The following is a 15,325-nucleotide window of genomic DNA, read 5'->3' as shown; positions in this document are numbered from 1 at the left end:
AAGGCAAAAAATGGAAGCAAAGGGGAAACCTCTTCTTTACAGAAGAATGATACCTAATACATGTAGAAGAAATGATAAAACTAAGAACTCACCTTATTACAACTACCAGTGTAGTTACTGGCAGAAAGATGATGGATGAATGCTACCAATTTCCTGAAAGTTTGCTGGTAAACAGGATATTCACATAAATTTTAAAATATCACCTTACAGGCTACTTACTAATTACAAAAGGGAAAGATTGCTTTTTCAATGGAGAAATCTGAAGATACTACTTTAACCAAGTGATCAAACTTAGTATCATCAGTAATGGGAACACACCAACAATATATGAATCTGACAATCATCAATACATGATGCAGTGGGAAATATCACCCTGTAGTAGTCTTGCCAAGATTTTAAAATCTGAATCCAACCATGAGAAAACAGACAAATCCAGATTGTGAGGCAAACTTACTAGTAACTGGCATGGAGTCATCAAAAACGTTACTGTGATGAAAGACTGAAAAAGAAAAGCTGAGAAACTGTTCTAGTGTGAAGGAGATCGAGACATGACCACAAAATGTAATGCTTAATCTCTGAATAGACCCTGAAAAAAATACCTAATATTATTGCTAAACTACACTGGGCATATAAAATATATGCCCAATGTTACATTTCTTTGGCAAGATATATATATATATATATATATATTTTTGATTATACAAGAGAATGTCCTAGTTCTTAGGGGTTACATGCTAAAGTATTGAAAGGTGAATTGTCATGGTGTCTGCAACTTACTGTTAAATGGCTCAAATTTTTTTAAAACTATATTCTAAATGCAAGGCGGTATCGTGGATAGGATCCTGTAATAGCAAAAAGACATTAACGGAAAAACTGGTGGGACGTCCCTGGTGGCGCAGTGGTTAAGAATCTGCCTGCCAATGCAGGGGACACGGATTCTATCCCTGGTCTGGGAAGATCTCACATGCCACGGAGCAACTAAGCCCATGCACCACAACTACTGAAGCCCGCGCCCTAGAGCCCGCGTGTCGCAACTACTGAAGCCTGCGCGCCTAGAGCCCGTGCTCTGCAGCAAGAGAAGCCACTGCAATGAGAAGCCCGCGCACCGCAACAAAGAGTAGCCCCTGCCAGCTGCAACTAGAGAAAGCCTGCGTGCAGCAATGAAGGTCCAACACAGCCAAAGATAAATATTTATAAAAATATAGACATATTAAAAAAAAGAAAAACTGGTGAAATCCTAATGAAGCCTTTAGTTAATGGCAGCGTACCAGTATTAATTAGTTTTGACAAATGAACCAAGGTTACATAAAATAATAACATTAGGGGAAACTGAGTGAAGGGTGTACCAGAACTCTCCATATATTAGATGCAACTTTTCTATAAAGCTAAAACTATTCCAAAATAAAAAGTTCATTTTAAAAAATGTATGTTTAAAAACAGAGAAAGCAAATGGATCAAAATGTTAATAACTGGTAAATCTCAGTTGACAGGTATATGGATGTTTACTAGCCAATTATTTTAACTTTTCTGTAGGTTTAAAATTTGTCAAAATGTGAAAAGAAAATAAAGTGACAGAAGGTTAAAAGCAAAAGAATGGAAAAAGATATTCTACATGAACACTAACCAAAAGAAGACTGATGTTATTATACTAAATGTTAGACAAAGTAGCCTTTAGGAAAAAAGGAAAACTTCCTAATTAGAAAAGTTCAATTTACCAGAAACACAGTAGAATCTAAATTTATATGCACCTAATCACACAGCATCAAAATTTATAAAACAAAAATTGTCTGAACTAGAAGGAGAAATATGTATATCCAGGGTCATCAGAGATTTCAGTACGTCTCCAAAACAAAGAGTACACCAAGAAAACAAAACGGTACGATACAGATTTGAACAATTCAGTCTGCAAGTATAACCGAATGCACATATGTAGAATTTCACAACTGCAGAATAAACATTCTTTAAAAGCTCACATGGAACATGTATAAAGAATGTTCATACACTGGGCGATAAGCTTGTCTTTACGGGAGGAGGCGTAAGGCAGGCTTCCAAGGTGCTGGCATTGTGATATTCCTTGACAGGGTGGTGATTACATAGGTTTTTGCTTTGTTGATAAATTCTGTTTCGTAGTTCATTTTTTGTATGTATTTTATATATTTGTGTGTATATTATACATTTCTTATTGTTGTTCACTTTTTATGTGCGTTACATTTTACAACTTAAAAAGAGTTAGAATCCTTTAGGAAGGTAACCATCTCCCATAAAACAATAAGCCCAATGCAGCTTATTTTTCCTTCAGCATTTCAACTAGCTGCTGTTTTTTGTTTCACACCTGATGAAGTAATAGGCTTATGCTTAGAGGCTTCCTTATACAAAACTTACATATCGTTAAACATAAAAAATATATTCAGCCCAGCAAGACATTTATTCTTAAGAGAGACACATAGGAATTGAGACTGAGGGGACAGAGAATCCATGAATCCCAACTCACACTTAATCCAAGGAAGTACAGGTTCATAGGCTCATTTAATAAAGGCACAATCACTTACAATAGTAAAATTATTTTCCTTTCACCTTTCTTTTTTTTGGCCAAGCTCATTTCATTTAATTTGCCTAAGTTAAACATAAGTAGGCTTTAGGCCCCAGGAAGGATTACTTTGATTTTGGGGATAACTAAAGCTATTCATATTGAGGGAGCAGAAAAGAATCTAATGGAGGGCAAACAAAACAGTTGCCCCAAAAGAACCAAACAAATATGACATGATTATGGCCCAGAGTAATCTTAATATAATCTTTATATCTTAATCCTGATATAGTAGTAGTAGTAGTAATAGAAGTAGTAGTATTCAGTAACATTTACTGAAGGCTCATCATCATCATCATCAGCAACATTTCTGAAGGTCTACCACCTGCCAGGCACTATGCTATATATAAGATTTTCCTAGATTGTTTCATCTAAACATCTCACAGTAAGCCCAGAAAGTAGGTAAATTACTAGTTCCATTTTACAGATGAAGAAATGGGCTGAGTAACTGGCCAAAACCACCCAAGTAGCAAGTGGAAGAAATGGAAATCTAACGCAGCTAGCCTGACTTCAGAGAATGTAACCTTACCCACTCTGCTATACAGCCTGTTCCTAGCAGATAAACAATGATTTGCACTTAATGATCTCTAAGGAATATTTCAGTTCTAATGTTCTGTGATTTGCTTTAATGAATCTAAAATAGAGCATTCAACTAGGCCCAGTAATCTCAAACTGTATAAAGCAAAATAAGGAAGCTCAATAAAATCTTTTTACATGACCTGAAAAGTTAGAATTCAGGTTCCTTAGGATTATCAGAGTTGGACTTTCCCTATATTAAACCCTTCAAGAAATGGAAATGTTTTTCTTGTCTGTCAATCAATACCTATTTTTTCCTCATATGAAAACAGATGGCACAGACAATATCAAAAGACATTCCAGAAAGAATAAAAGAATTTGCAATGCTGTTGGCCTGGTCTTTTTTGTTTTTTATTTATTTATTTATTTTTGGCTGCATTAGGTCTTCGTTGCTGGGCGCGGGCTTTCTCTCTAGTTGCGGCGAGCGGGGACTACTCTTTGTTGCGGTGCTGCTCAGGCTTCTCGCTGTAGTGGCTTCTCTTTATTGTGGAGCACAGGATCTAGGCACATGGGCTTCAGCAGTTGTGGGACACAGGCTCAGTAGTTGTGGCGCACGGGTTTAGTTGCTCCACGGCATGTGGGATCTTCCCAGACCAGAGCTCGAACCCGTGTCCCCTGCATTGGCAGGAGGATTCTTAATCACTGTGCCACCAGGGAAGTCCCCGTTGGCTTGATCTTTAAACACAATTGGACTCAAAGACAAATCTGATAAATGCAGATTTCTGGGGGAAATCCTAAATCCTAAAATTTCACCTAAATTTAGTGAAAATCAAATAAACTGTTTATAAACTACTGATATTAGCCTTGAAAAAGTATTATTGGTGATTAATTGAATATATTAAAGCTAAAAAAATACTTATAAACATAAGACCTATTTATTCTTTATACAAAATACTGAGTGATCATAATCAAGTCAAAATATTCTCATTTGTTCTTTTAAAATCATCATGAGAGTTCTCTTTAAAAAGCAAAACTAGCTGTCTAATTTACTCTTTTTAAAGAAGAAAAACAGCTGACTCCACAATGGATATAATATAAAAAGTTGTTAGATGCTCCTTAGCCTCATAAATAATATGAAGTATACCTCATACAAGAAGCATACTGACACTTTTGTAATAATCTGAAATACTAGAAGCTTCTGGGAAATGGTAATAATTTGTTAAAAAACAAAAACAAAGTATGGTACAACTACTTCTCTTCGAGGCCTCAATAAGGAAAAAAAATTTATTAGGTCCAGGAATCCAAGAAAACTTGGTGTATTTACAAGTACATGCAGAATTTGATGGTTAGAAATGAAATCTATTTAGGTCCAGCCTAAGATTCTCATAGCCCATCTATAGGCACAATAATAGTAGTAATATCCCCAGAAACCAGGATAAATCTCCAATGTGCCTGAATTTAATGGACCAGATAGATCATTGTATCACCAATATCCGCCCATAGCCCATTTTCAGTAAGATGAATTTTCTTGCTCATGAGGTCCACGTGGAAAACAGCATGCTCAGAAATGGGGGTCTTCTCAGCGTGCTCTTTTCCCAGGATGGGAACTCGCCGAGGCCCCAACAGTGGATCATCAAATCTCATCAGTTTCACTTTGGAAAGGTCTACAGCAAAAGAAAGTATCAATATGAACATTTAATTACAGTCACTGACTCAAACCCATGCCTGAGTCTGATAATTCACACTGGTTGTTATATCTAAAAAAATATTTTCATCAGATTACTAAATAGGACCCGATGTCAGAAAGCAAAACTGAATCTAACAAATCTTCATCTTCTGTCAGCTTTTACCCAGATCAAAGACCAGCAGAGATTCTGGATAACACATCTCCTGAATTACAAACCAAGGGGAGGGATTGATTATATTTTTGAGCATTATCCTATATGGTCTCTCAAATCACTTTTAATACACTTCAGTTAACCATTTTTCAGAATATTAAAAAGCCTAAAACTTATTTATCTTTCTTGCTTCCTGGAATATTTAAAAGTGTAAGGATTATGACTTTTTGGGAAAGGTAATTTTGGAAAAAGAATTACTACTCTAAGAAATAGCATTACCAGTTTCTTGTTTTGCTCAAAGGATGAAAGTGTATTAACAAGCTGATGAGAGACAAGGAAAGTAGGGGAATGGCTGGGGGAAAGGGCACAGGTTTTAGAATTTTGAGCTTTTCGATGAGCTCCAACCCTCCCTTGCTTGAGATTTTCCTGATCTGCTCTTATGCAAGCTGATAAGATGGCTCCTGGTAAAGAAAGCACTTGTCCCTTGAACAAATTTATGATCCAACAATCCTGCCAACAACTGAGCCCAAGAGAAATTTATTTATTTCAGCAATTCTGAGACTTTTCAACATCAAATGGTTTTATTTTATACGGCAGAAAAACACCATAAATGACTACAAACGCTGATTCTGGATTTACAGCTCATTCTAAGTGTAGCATGGCTAGTTTATACTTAACCTGATCCACAGAAACTGAAGATATTTTCTGAATTACTTCCCACCCCTTTCTAAAGTAGATTGCTGGGTGGTCCATGAGCTACACTCCCTCATGTTGCCTTGAGAGTATGAAGCTTAGCATGAGAGGGATAAGGTTTAAAAAAAGATAAAAGGAGACATTAATGCAGCTGGCGGCTATGCCAGGAGTACAGGTTATCCAGGCATTCTATTCTCCTTGGGAAACAAAGACTAAAGGACTACAAGTTTAGAGTAGGGATCCTGGGGCTTATAGAGCAATTATCTGAAACTATCATGAAGGCAAACCCTGCCTAAGAGTCTTTGTAGAGTCTCTGCAGAGGCCATACAATCTATCCCCATATACAGCACAAGCCCTGAAAATTAAAATGGGAAAGGAGCACTTACACTTTTCATGACAGCCATGGCCTAATTTGGGGGGAAGAACACAATTCATTTTAACAGCTACTGCAATTCAACATGCACATCAGTGATAGCAAATTATTTTCTTATGGAAGCAGTGACAAGTCCTACCGGCAGATTTTATGCACAAAGTATTTTACTGCAGATCTGCCTCTGTCTCTCTCTCTCACTGTCTCTGAAACAGACCTCCCTCATCATTCCAAGCAATGCTGAATCAAACTATTTCAAAGAAGCCTTAATACCCAATCAGGCTTCTAAGTGACAGAATACATCTGCTTTGATGTTTCAACATGTAGTTCATTACTGTCAATAAAATTATTGGTGCTTTCTTAGTGGTTTTACTATCTTTTCTTATCCCAGACCTCTCTTATCACTGAAAATGTTGAAATTTAAGTCTGCAACTACACAAGATTTAAGGCACTTGAAGATGAGTGATTGAGAGTCCCTAGGGATTGATAACGTGAAACGGAGCTTTTCACCTCCAAATTATCAGTTCATATGTGGCATGGGTGGTAAGTGATTTAAAGTCATTATCGTCAAATAGTTGCTCCATGGCCTTTGTGGACTGAATGATGATTTTAGCTCCTAGTGCCTCCTGGACCTAGATCATAATCACCCTCAATACAATTGGCACTAATTGGATGACTTGCTGGCTATCACAGCAGACAGACTGAGAAATATGTTATTGAATTTCACTCCTTTCCCATCTCATATACTCAATATACTCAGTCCCCTTAGATATCAAAGTATTCTGAGGGCTTCTGGAAAAGTCTTAAGTTTAGAGCTCTTCTGTAGATACTTGGAGGAATATCAATTGCAAACTCCCCCTAATGTTTCTATCTATTTTCCAAATTCACAGCAGTCACTAATACCAAACTTAAAGCACTTCATGATAATATTATTCACAGCTAGAATGACAAAGGATGTAAGAATTATGCCAGAGGCTCAGTGAGAAAAGACGAGCTCAAGAAAACATATCAGTACAGTTCTAAAGAACCTAGTCAGTGCTGCATCTGAGTGTATTTAAAAGGGAGTCAGGTTTAACATTATATTATATAATCCAATTTCCAATACAGGAATAAAACCTCTTATGCACTATAACCTCATAATAATCCTATCCAGCATGTCCACACAAATATCTATTTTCTTTAGAAGCCACCATATTGTTCTTCAAAGTTAAGAGTTCTTCCTATTACAAAAATTTCTCATGACTGAATATATGCAATATAAAACAGCCAAAAGGAAGGCCACAAAATGGCTTCCTATATGTTCACACTTCAAAATTTTCAAGTTCTGCTTTTTGTGGCCTATAAGTTCTAAGGATGGCATTATCATTCTACAGTACCTGGTTTATTGAAGGAACATGCTAAATGTCTACAACAAAATGGATGAACCTTGAAAACATTTTGCTAAGTGAAATAAGACATACAAAAGAACAATATTGTATGATTCCACTATACAGGTACCTAGAACAGTCAAATACATAGAGTAGAAGAGTAGTTACCAGCGACTACAGGGAGGAAGAACGGGGAGTTATTATCTAATGGGTACAGAGTTTCAGTTTGGGATGATGAAAAAGTTCTAGAAATGGATAGTGTGATGGCTGCACATCAATGTGAATGTACTTAATGCTACCGAACTGTACACTTAAACAATGACTAAAATGGTCAATTTTGTGTTATGTATATTTTACCAGAATTTGTTTAGATGTCTGCAAACAAAAATATTCCTAGTCCTAACATATTGCTGGTACACAGTGAAAAAAGTATCAGTGTTTCCCTCATGCTAGTACACACTTTCCCTTCACCCTCACAGGTATAATTCTCAAGGCCCTATCAAACAATGTTTTCTCCATAAAATCATCTCTGATCACCACAGATGGAAATAATCTCACCTTTTTCTGTGTGTAAATTTTACTATATCTCTCTTACTGTACTCAGCAGTTTCTCCTTAGATTATGATTATGTACTTCAATAGCTTAGTCCCCTACTCCTTCACTAGATGCAGCCTCCTAATGAACAGTACTTTGTGGACTCCCCAAAGCCCCTAGTACCTACATAGCAGTCTCTGCATACACACTTATCTCTACACACACTACACATGATATTCTCTCAAGAAATGACAACAGAAGGTACACGAATGACTTCAAGAGAACAAAAAATACATGGTACAATGAATTTCAAAGGGCTATTTTAAGTCTTCTATGTAAATGGAATGTTGTTACCCTGAATATATTTCCATAAATTGGTCACTGTATTGGATTTGTAAATCTTTTCAGAAAATTTTATGCTGATGGTATTTGGCCCAATCAACTCTTGATTGCCATAAGAAGAGAAGAGAGAGATCGTGCAAAATAGGGAATCTCAACATTAATTTGTCTTCATAATTTGGAAGAAAAATAGTACAGAAACAAACTAATTCCCTTCACGCTCTTCTCAGCGTAAGACCAGCTGAGTAATTAAAAAAAGAAGCTATACAATCCCACTACTGGGCATATACCCTGAGAAAACCATAACTCAAAAAGAGTCATGTACTACAATGTTCACTGCAACACTATTTACAACAGCCGGGACACGGAAGCAACCTAAGTGTCCATTGACAGATGAGTGGATAAAGAAGATGTGGCACATATATACAATGGAATATTACTCAGCCATATAAAAAAACGAAATTGAGTTATTTGTAGTGAGGTGGATGGACCTAGAGTCTGTCACAAAGAGTAAGTCAGAAAGAGAAATACAAATACCGTATGCTAACACATATATATGAAATCTATAAGAAAAAAAAAAAGGTCTGATGAGCCTAGGGGCAGGAGAGGAATAAAGATGCAGACTAGAGAATGGACTTAGGACATGGGGAGGGGGAAGGGTAAGCTGGGACGAAGTGAGAGAGTAACACTGACATATGTACACTACCGAATGTAAAATGGATAGCTAGTGGGAAGCAGCTGCATAGCACAGGGAGATCAGCTCGGTGCTTTGTGGCCACCTAGAGGGGTGGGATAAGGAGGGTGGGAGGGAGATGCAAGAGGGAGGAGATATGGGGATATATGCATATGTATAGCTGATTCACTTTGTTATACCACAGAAACTAACACACCATTATAAAGCAATTATACTCCAATAAAGATGTTTAAAAAAAAGCTATAAATTATTATATCAAATCTAATCATAGGAGATCTAGACTTAATCTTGCTAAGAAATTAAGATTATTTACATATTTTACACGGAGGCATGCTGTCTAAAAGAAAGAATATGAGCTTTGGAGTCAAATATATCTAAGTTTGAATTCCAGCTCCAGGATTTACTAGCTATACGAACTTTGCAAGTTATTTAGCCTTTCTAACCTCCATTTCATCATCTGCAAAAGGGGAATAATACCCTAAATGTTACAGGGTTGTAAAAGGATTAAATGGCTAATACATGGCAGACACTCAATAACTTTTACTCTGTTTCTCTTCCTTCCCCAGGAACAGATTCAGTCAAGCAGGTTAGTTTGGAATATTAAGGGAATATGTTCCTTAATTCTGAATACTTCTGAGTGTTGGAAATTGCTTATTACAATTTTAAAGCTAGATGGAATCCTGGAAAAATATCTAATCCAGTGTCCTCATTTCACTAAAAGAGAAATCAGTTTAGAGCTTAAGTGACATGGCCAAGCCACCAAGCTACCTAGTCACAATGTCCCCAAAGAAAATATAGGTGTCCTGATTCTGGGTCCAACACTCTTTCCACAACATTACATGACTGTCCCTAAGCAAGACAGTTACTTTTCTTTCTCCCCTCTGCTTAGAACTCATCAAATCCACAAGCTACTGCCAAATGTGCACTTCAAGGAAACCATTTACCTTTGATTCCTCGGTCCACCTTCATTAAACGCCGGATTATAGAATCACGGTTATCTCCTTGCCTGATTTCAATTTTGGTTGAGAAGTGGCCATTGAATGGCTGAGAATTCACTAGGGAAACTGATACACCAGGCTAAGAAAATAAAGAGAAAATGACTGTTATAGGAAATCAAACTTGAATACTGCTGAGGGAGAAGGAATCTCTGCTAGATTTTTAATGCCCAATGAAAGACAGATTTAATTCTGGTATTCTAAAATCAAGACCAAGGGGTACTCAAATATGAAAGAAAAAATGTACAAAAGCTCATGCTTATAACCAAATGCCTAGGTAAAAATGACTATGAGTACATATATCAATACTGATGATGGATAAAAACAATAGCTCTATTTTCTCTTCTAAAACTACCACCATTTACTGAATTCCTACTATGTACCAGACACTGTACGAATGACTTTATAGACATATTATTCCTGTATCCTGAATGGCAGTTCCTTAAGACCCCTTTTCACAGATGAAAAGCTGAGAACCAGAAAGATTAACAAAGTAGCCCAAGGTCACATAGCTAGTAAGAGGCAGAGCCTCACCTTTACTGAGCATAAACTCAGTTCTATGCCATACTAACTCCCACATAATATAAACTATATAGTAAAAGAACGTGCTCATTATTTTAAGTGGAAAAAGTCAACTGAGCCTTATGAAACTTAAATATATAGTAGCTTAATGGAATGCTTGAAAGAAGCTTGAAATAAACATATTTGTATGGGGAAAACTACTTCATGTACCTATATCCATGGCCCAAATGACTGTACTTTTAAAAGCCACGATATCTTAATGTAATGAGACTATTTATAATCTGATGATAAATTTAGGAGGTCTGCATGATCATGATTACTTCATTCTTTCAAAATAGACTTTTTCTGCTTGCTGCATTTTCAATTAAATGTGGTAAAAGTAGCAGGATATATGTAAGTCCTCTGCTTATCAAGAAAAGTAGGGCATTTTATGGACTTTCACAATGGCACTCCAGTGAACTTTACCAAATGCTGCCATTCTGAATGGATTCTTTAAGAGTTAATAAATAAAATCTCCCCAAACTTCAAAACCTATTTATCTTCACCAATAATGGCCAAAAAATAAGAAATTAAGAAAGCATTTCCAGTATAATGTGAAATGATGCATCAATCTGGTTTATGCCAGAAACCAAAAGTCTTGAATACCATTATTAAACTAAAACTCATCTGAAATATGAGAGCTCCTTTTCACTGTTTAAAAAAGTTTCACATTTCAATGTCCACTATCTTTTTTTTTAAGTCAGGTTTTGAAAATCATATTCTTATTTTTAAAATCACAATCAACATCTGATGCTACCCGTGATAGTAGAGTAAGGAAAAGTGAGGGTTGCATTAACCAGGGAATTAGAGGACCTCAAATCCAGACCCACTACTAACCAACTAAGTGGCCTAAGCCAAGCTAATCATTTAACTTCTCTGGACCTCACTTCCTTCCATCATTAAAATGATGGTTTTAGATGTAAAGCTCTCTAAAGTCTCTTCTAGCTCTAAAATGCAATGATTCAGTGAGATTCTTTCAACTTACTTCTGTTCTAAAAACATTAAGTGGTTTCCCAGGACAGCAATCTTCCCTGACTTTATCTTCTGCTTCAGAGGCAAACTTGACTTCTATGTGTTCTAGCTAAGTAGAGGGGAAAGATGGAAGTCATTAGTATCACTTAATATGATTGGAATTAGTCATCACCTCATTTCACCAAAGAGCAAAACCAGGTTCTCCACTTATCATGAAATGGCCTGTGCAGTTTTATTATTTTCCGTATAAACATTAAATGAAACCTATCATGAAGTATTTAACACTCATGTTAGATGCCTCATAGTATGTTATATAGTCATGTTTACCATCTTCTATCAGGAAATCTGGCATCTACCTGCTGCCTGAGAGAAAACAAAAATCAGTACAAAAGGCTTTCACTCAAATAAACGGAAAAACTCATTAATGTAGCAAATTGCATATACCTGAATACAAGATGACCCTAAATAAAGTGTTCCCATTGTCCCAGTGTAAATATCCAAGAAGTTTTTTGACCTCCATGAGTACATGTGAACATTTAGAAATATACATAAAATAGATGTCTACTAATACTTACTTTATTAACACAATTTATAATTATATGACATAAAATGCTTATTTAGAAATGCTTATTTCTTCCATTCCTGTATTTCATAAAACAATTTTATTCAAACTCTAAACCTGCACTTTTTTATATTAGTGTTTTCATTATTACTAGAACCACTTTTTGAATCCTCTAACACAATTTCCTATAGAAAATTATCTTTCCTTCTGCCTAAGGTGAATGAGAGACAGCATTTTTAGAATCTATATATTAAATTGTCACTGGGGCAGGAAGATGGAATGGGGAGAAACTCAGATATGTGAAAGCTACTGGTAATGTTCTAGTTCCTGAGTTGGGCAGTAGATTCATGGATGGTGATTATATTACTAATTAAGAAAAAAAAAACAGAGCCAAACATGGACCACTGATAATATACAATGAATCAAGGATTCTAATTAATCCAAATCTGTGATTCTGAGGTCTTATAGGGAGGGGGGAAAAAAAGCAATCCAGAATACTCCATAATATGAGAGATTTTGAAAGCGTTTGAATATAAGGTCTCTCATTTTTTTTTACGGATAATTTTGAAGAGGAAATCCAGGCATATACAGTTAGTATTTTAGGAATAGAATAACTGATAAGTGAAATAAGGAACAGATCATTTCTTCTTCCTGTAACTTCTACACCACCCATTCTCTTTCCCCCCAAAATATATTTGGCAAAGGTACTAAACATAGAAGGTGAAGTTTATAAAAAGGTTTATTATAAAACTAAAGAACTGGACTGTTTACTATAGTTAACTAGTTATTAGAATCCCAGGCCCCTCTTACCTCAAGAGAATTGGTCAGATAGACTATATTCTCCATGAGCACTGCCTGTTCGTCAAATTCTAATTGCAAATCCAGAACACGAGGTCCCATCTTCTCCAGATTTTCCTAGCAGCCAAAATGGTTTTGAAAAACAAAATCACATTAAGAATATGATGAAAAGAACATATTTCTGCCAAAGCAATCAGTCTCTCAAGTGATAGTATCTTCAAATTTGAACAGTTAAAGGAAAGGCCTTGGACTCATGGTTTCCCTTATCTATGTTTGCTCGCTAATGAAATTACTCGCTGAGAGTAATTATCATTTAAAGTATGATAAGATTAAGACAGCACTGAAAAGACTAGAAGGACAAGGTTTTCAGATTTATAAAAGAAATATGATTTCATCATTGTTAATTTACCCTGACTTAATATGCAAACCCAAAGAACTCACTTTGACAAGGAATCAAACAAATGTCTTAAAATACCTCTTCAGGGGCTTCCCTGGTGGCGCAGTGGTTGAGAATCTGCCTGCTAATGCAGGGGACACGGGTTCGAGCCCTGGTCTGGGAAGATCCCACATGCCACGGAGCAACTAGGCCCGTGAGCCACAGCTACTGAGCCTGCGCGTCTGGAGCCTGTGCTCCGCAACAGGAGAGGCCGCGATAGTGAGAGGCCCGCGCACCGCGATGAAGAGTGGCCCCCGCTTGCCACAACTAGAGAGAAAGCCCTCGCACAGAAACGAAGACCCAACACAGCAAAAATAAATAAATTACTAAACTCCTACCCCCAACATCATCTTAAAAAAAAAAAAAAAAAAAAAAAAAAAAAAAAAACCTCTTCAGCTAACAAATAAACTAAATTAAATTAAATTAAATTAAATGTTTCCAAGATACCATATCTGTAAAGCTATTTCAAGAAACAGTGAATTAATAATAACCAAACAAAATATTCCTATAAATTTAAAAATTTTTTTAAAGTCAGATTATATGGGTACTCAGATAATCCTGTGACATATAAAAAACCATTTCTTATTCTTAATTTTAACATTAAATATCAATATTTGCTGCTCAAGATGTAACCTTCAAGACCTAAGTTCATATGCACAAATACAGCTAACTGCCTAGAACATGTTTCACTTACATGAAAGTGACCTGACATGATTCTTAATATTCACTACCTTCATTTACCATCCAAGTTGTTTCTTTTCCCATGAGGTGCTAGAAAACCCTTTTCTTATTCCCAGATTTACTAAACACTTTTCAAAGTTTCAAACCACTAATTTGCCTGATAATACCAAGTAATACCAATATTACTGAAAAAATATTTTACTACTCAAAAAATCTAACACTGGTTTTTCAAAAAGCCGACCCTTGAATCTAACATCATTTAAAATCAGTTTCACTGGATTCTATAAAACATGTCACCAAAATTAATTGCCTCTGCAACCAACAATGGGATATTTTGTTGATTTCCCCATATTGACAATGGATCTGACATTATGACCAATGGCACTAGCTGGGAACCAATGAATTATGAGCATACCAGCAAACATAACTTATTAGTGTAGGTCAAGCCATTTTTCTAAATTATTTCTGAAACTTCAAATACCATAACGCTCAGATAGTTGACTCTGGTTCTAGGAGAATTAAAAGGCTTTCCTAAGAACACAATCTACTCCAATACAAGATAAGCTAAGAGTTTTGGTCTCTTATCAGGCAGGTATCTGTAGCCTACAAGATTCAATAATTAATCTAAAGTTTAAGAATAACCATTACATGCTTAGCAGGCTGGAAGACACTGATATACATTTTCTTAAAAATGTACTGAGCCTACTTTTTGACAGGTAGTATTAAAATGTATTATGTGTATTAATTCATTTACTCCTCACAGCACTCCTATAAGGTAAGTTCTATTAATTTCCTATTTTATAGATGAAAAACGTTGTGGCCCAGAGAATTTAAGTGATTTGTCTAAGTCCTCCAAACTAAAAAGTGACAGAAAACAGGATTTGGGCCAAGATTTGTCTGCCCCCAGAGTCTGAGATCTTAAGCAATATACAGTCTTCTTTCTGTTTCTCTTTGTCAGGAAATCCACCAGATCAGTTATATATATGAAAAAGACTAAGAGTTTAACCCAAAGATTCTCAATGGGGGAGCTATGGTGGGGGGCTGATTTTGCTACCAGGAGATATTTCGCAATGTATGGAGGCATTTTTGGTTGTCATAACTTGAGTAGGGGAGGGAGAAATTCTACTGGCATCCAGTGGGTAGAAGCCAAGGACACTGCTAAACACCCTATAGTGCACAGGACAGCCTCCCACAACCAAGAACTATCCAGCCTAAAATACACATAGAGCCATTGTTGAGAAACCCTGATCTAACCACTATAAACAACGTTTATCCTGTTAAGCTAAACCTATACAAATGTAGAATCTTGTTCCAGTAATAGGATCTAGTAAAAATACCCTAATGTAAGCCAAAAGACTATGCTTCCTCCTTAAACTGAAAAGAAG

At 36.1% G+C, this 15,325-nt stretch overlaps 1 protein-coding gene across 1 annotated transcript in view; it reads right to left on the bottom strand.

Moving 5' to 3' along the window:
* Positions 1–4,370: 4,370 nt before the first annotated feature.
* The window catches only part of LARS1 (leucyl-tRNA synthetase 1), a 67,965-nt gene continuing 57,010 nt past the window's right edge, over positions 4,371–15,325 (bottom strand). Inside the window, exons 29-32 of the mRNA XM_079703912.1 lie at positions 12,836–12,940; positions 11,477–11,572; positions 9,880–10,012; positions 4,371–4,764 (exon numbers count right to left, since the gene is read on the bottom strand). Of these exons, the coding sequence (XP_079560038.1) occupies positions 4,559–4,764; positions 9,880–10,012; positions 11,477–11,572; positions 12,836–12,940 (540 nt within the window). The 3' untranslated portion in view covers positions 4,371–4,558. The remainder of the gene's footprint in view (positions 4,765–9,879; positions 10,013–11,476; positions 11,573–12,835; positions 12,941–15,325) is intronic.

This window comes from Hyperoodon ampullatus (genome assembly GCF_949752795.1).
Source record: "Hyperoodon ampullatus genome assembly, chromosome: 4".
Lineage (NCBI taxonomy): Eukaryota > Metazoa > Chordata > Mammalia > Artiodactyla > Ziphiidae > Hyperoodon > Hyperoodon ampullatus.
Note: the sequence above shows the minus strand (reverse complement) of the source record. Positions and strands in the feature narration are given on the sequence as shown.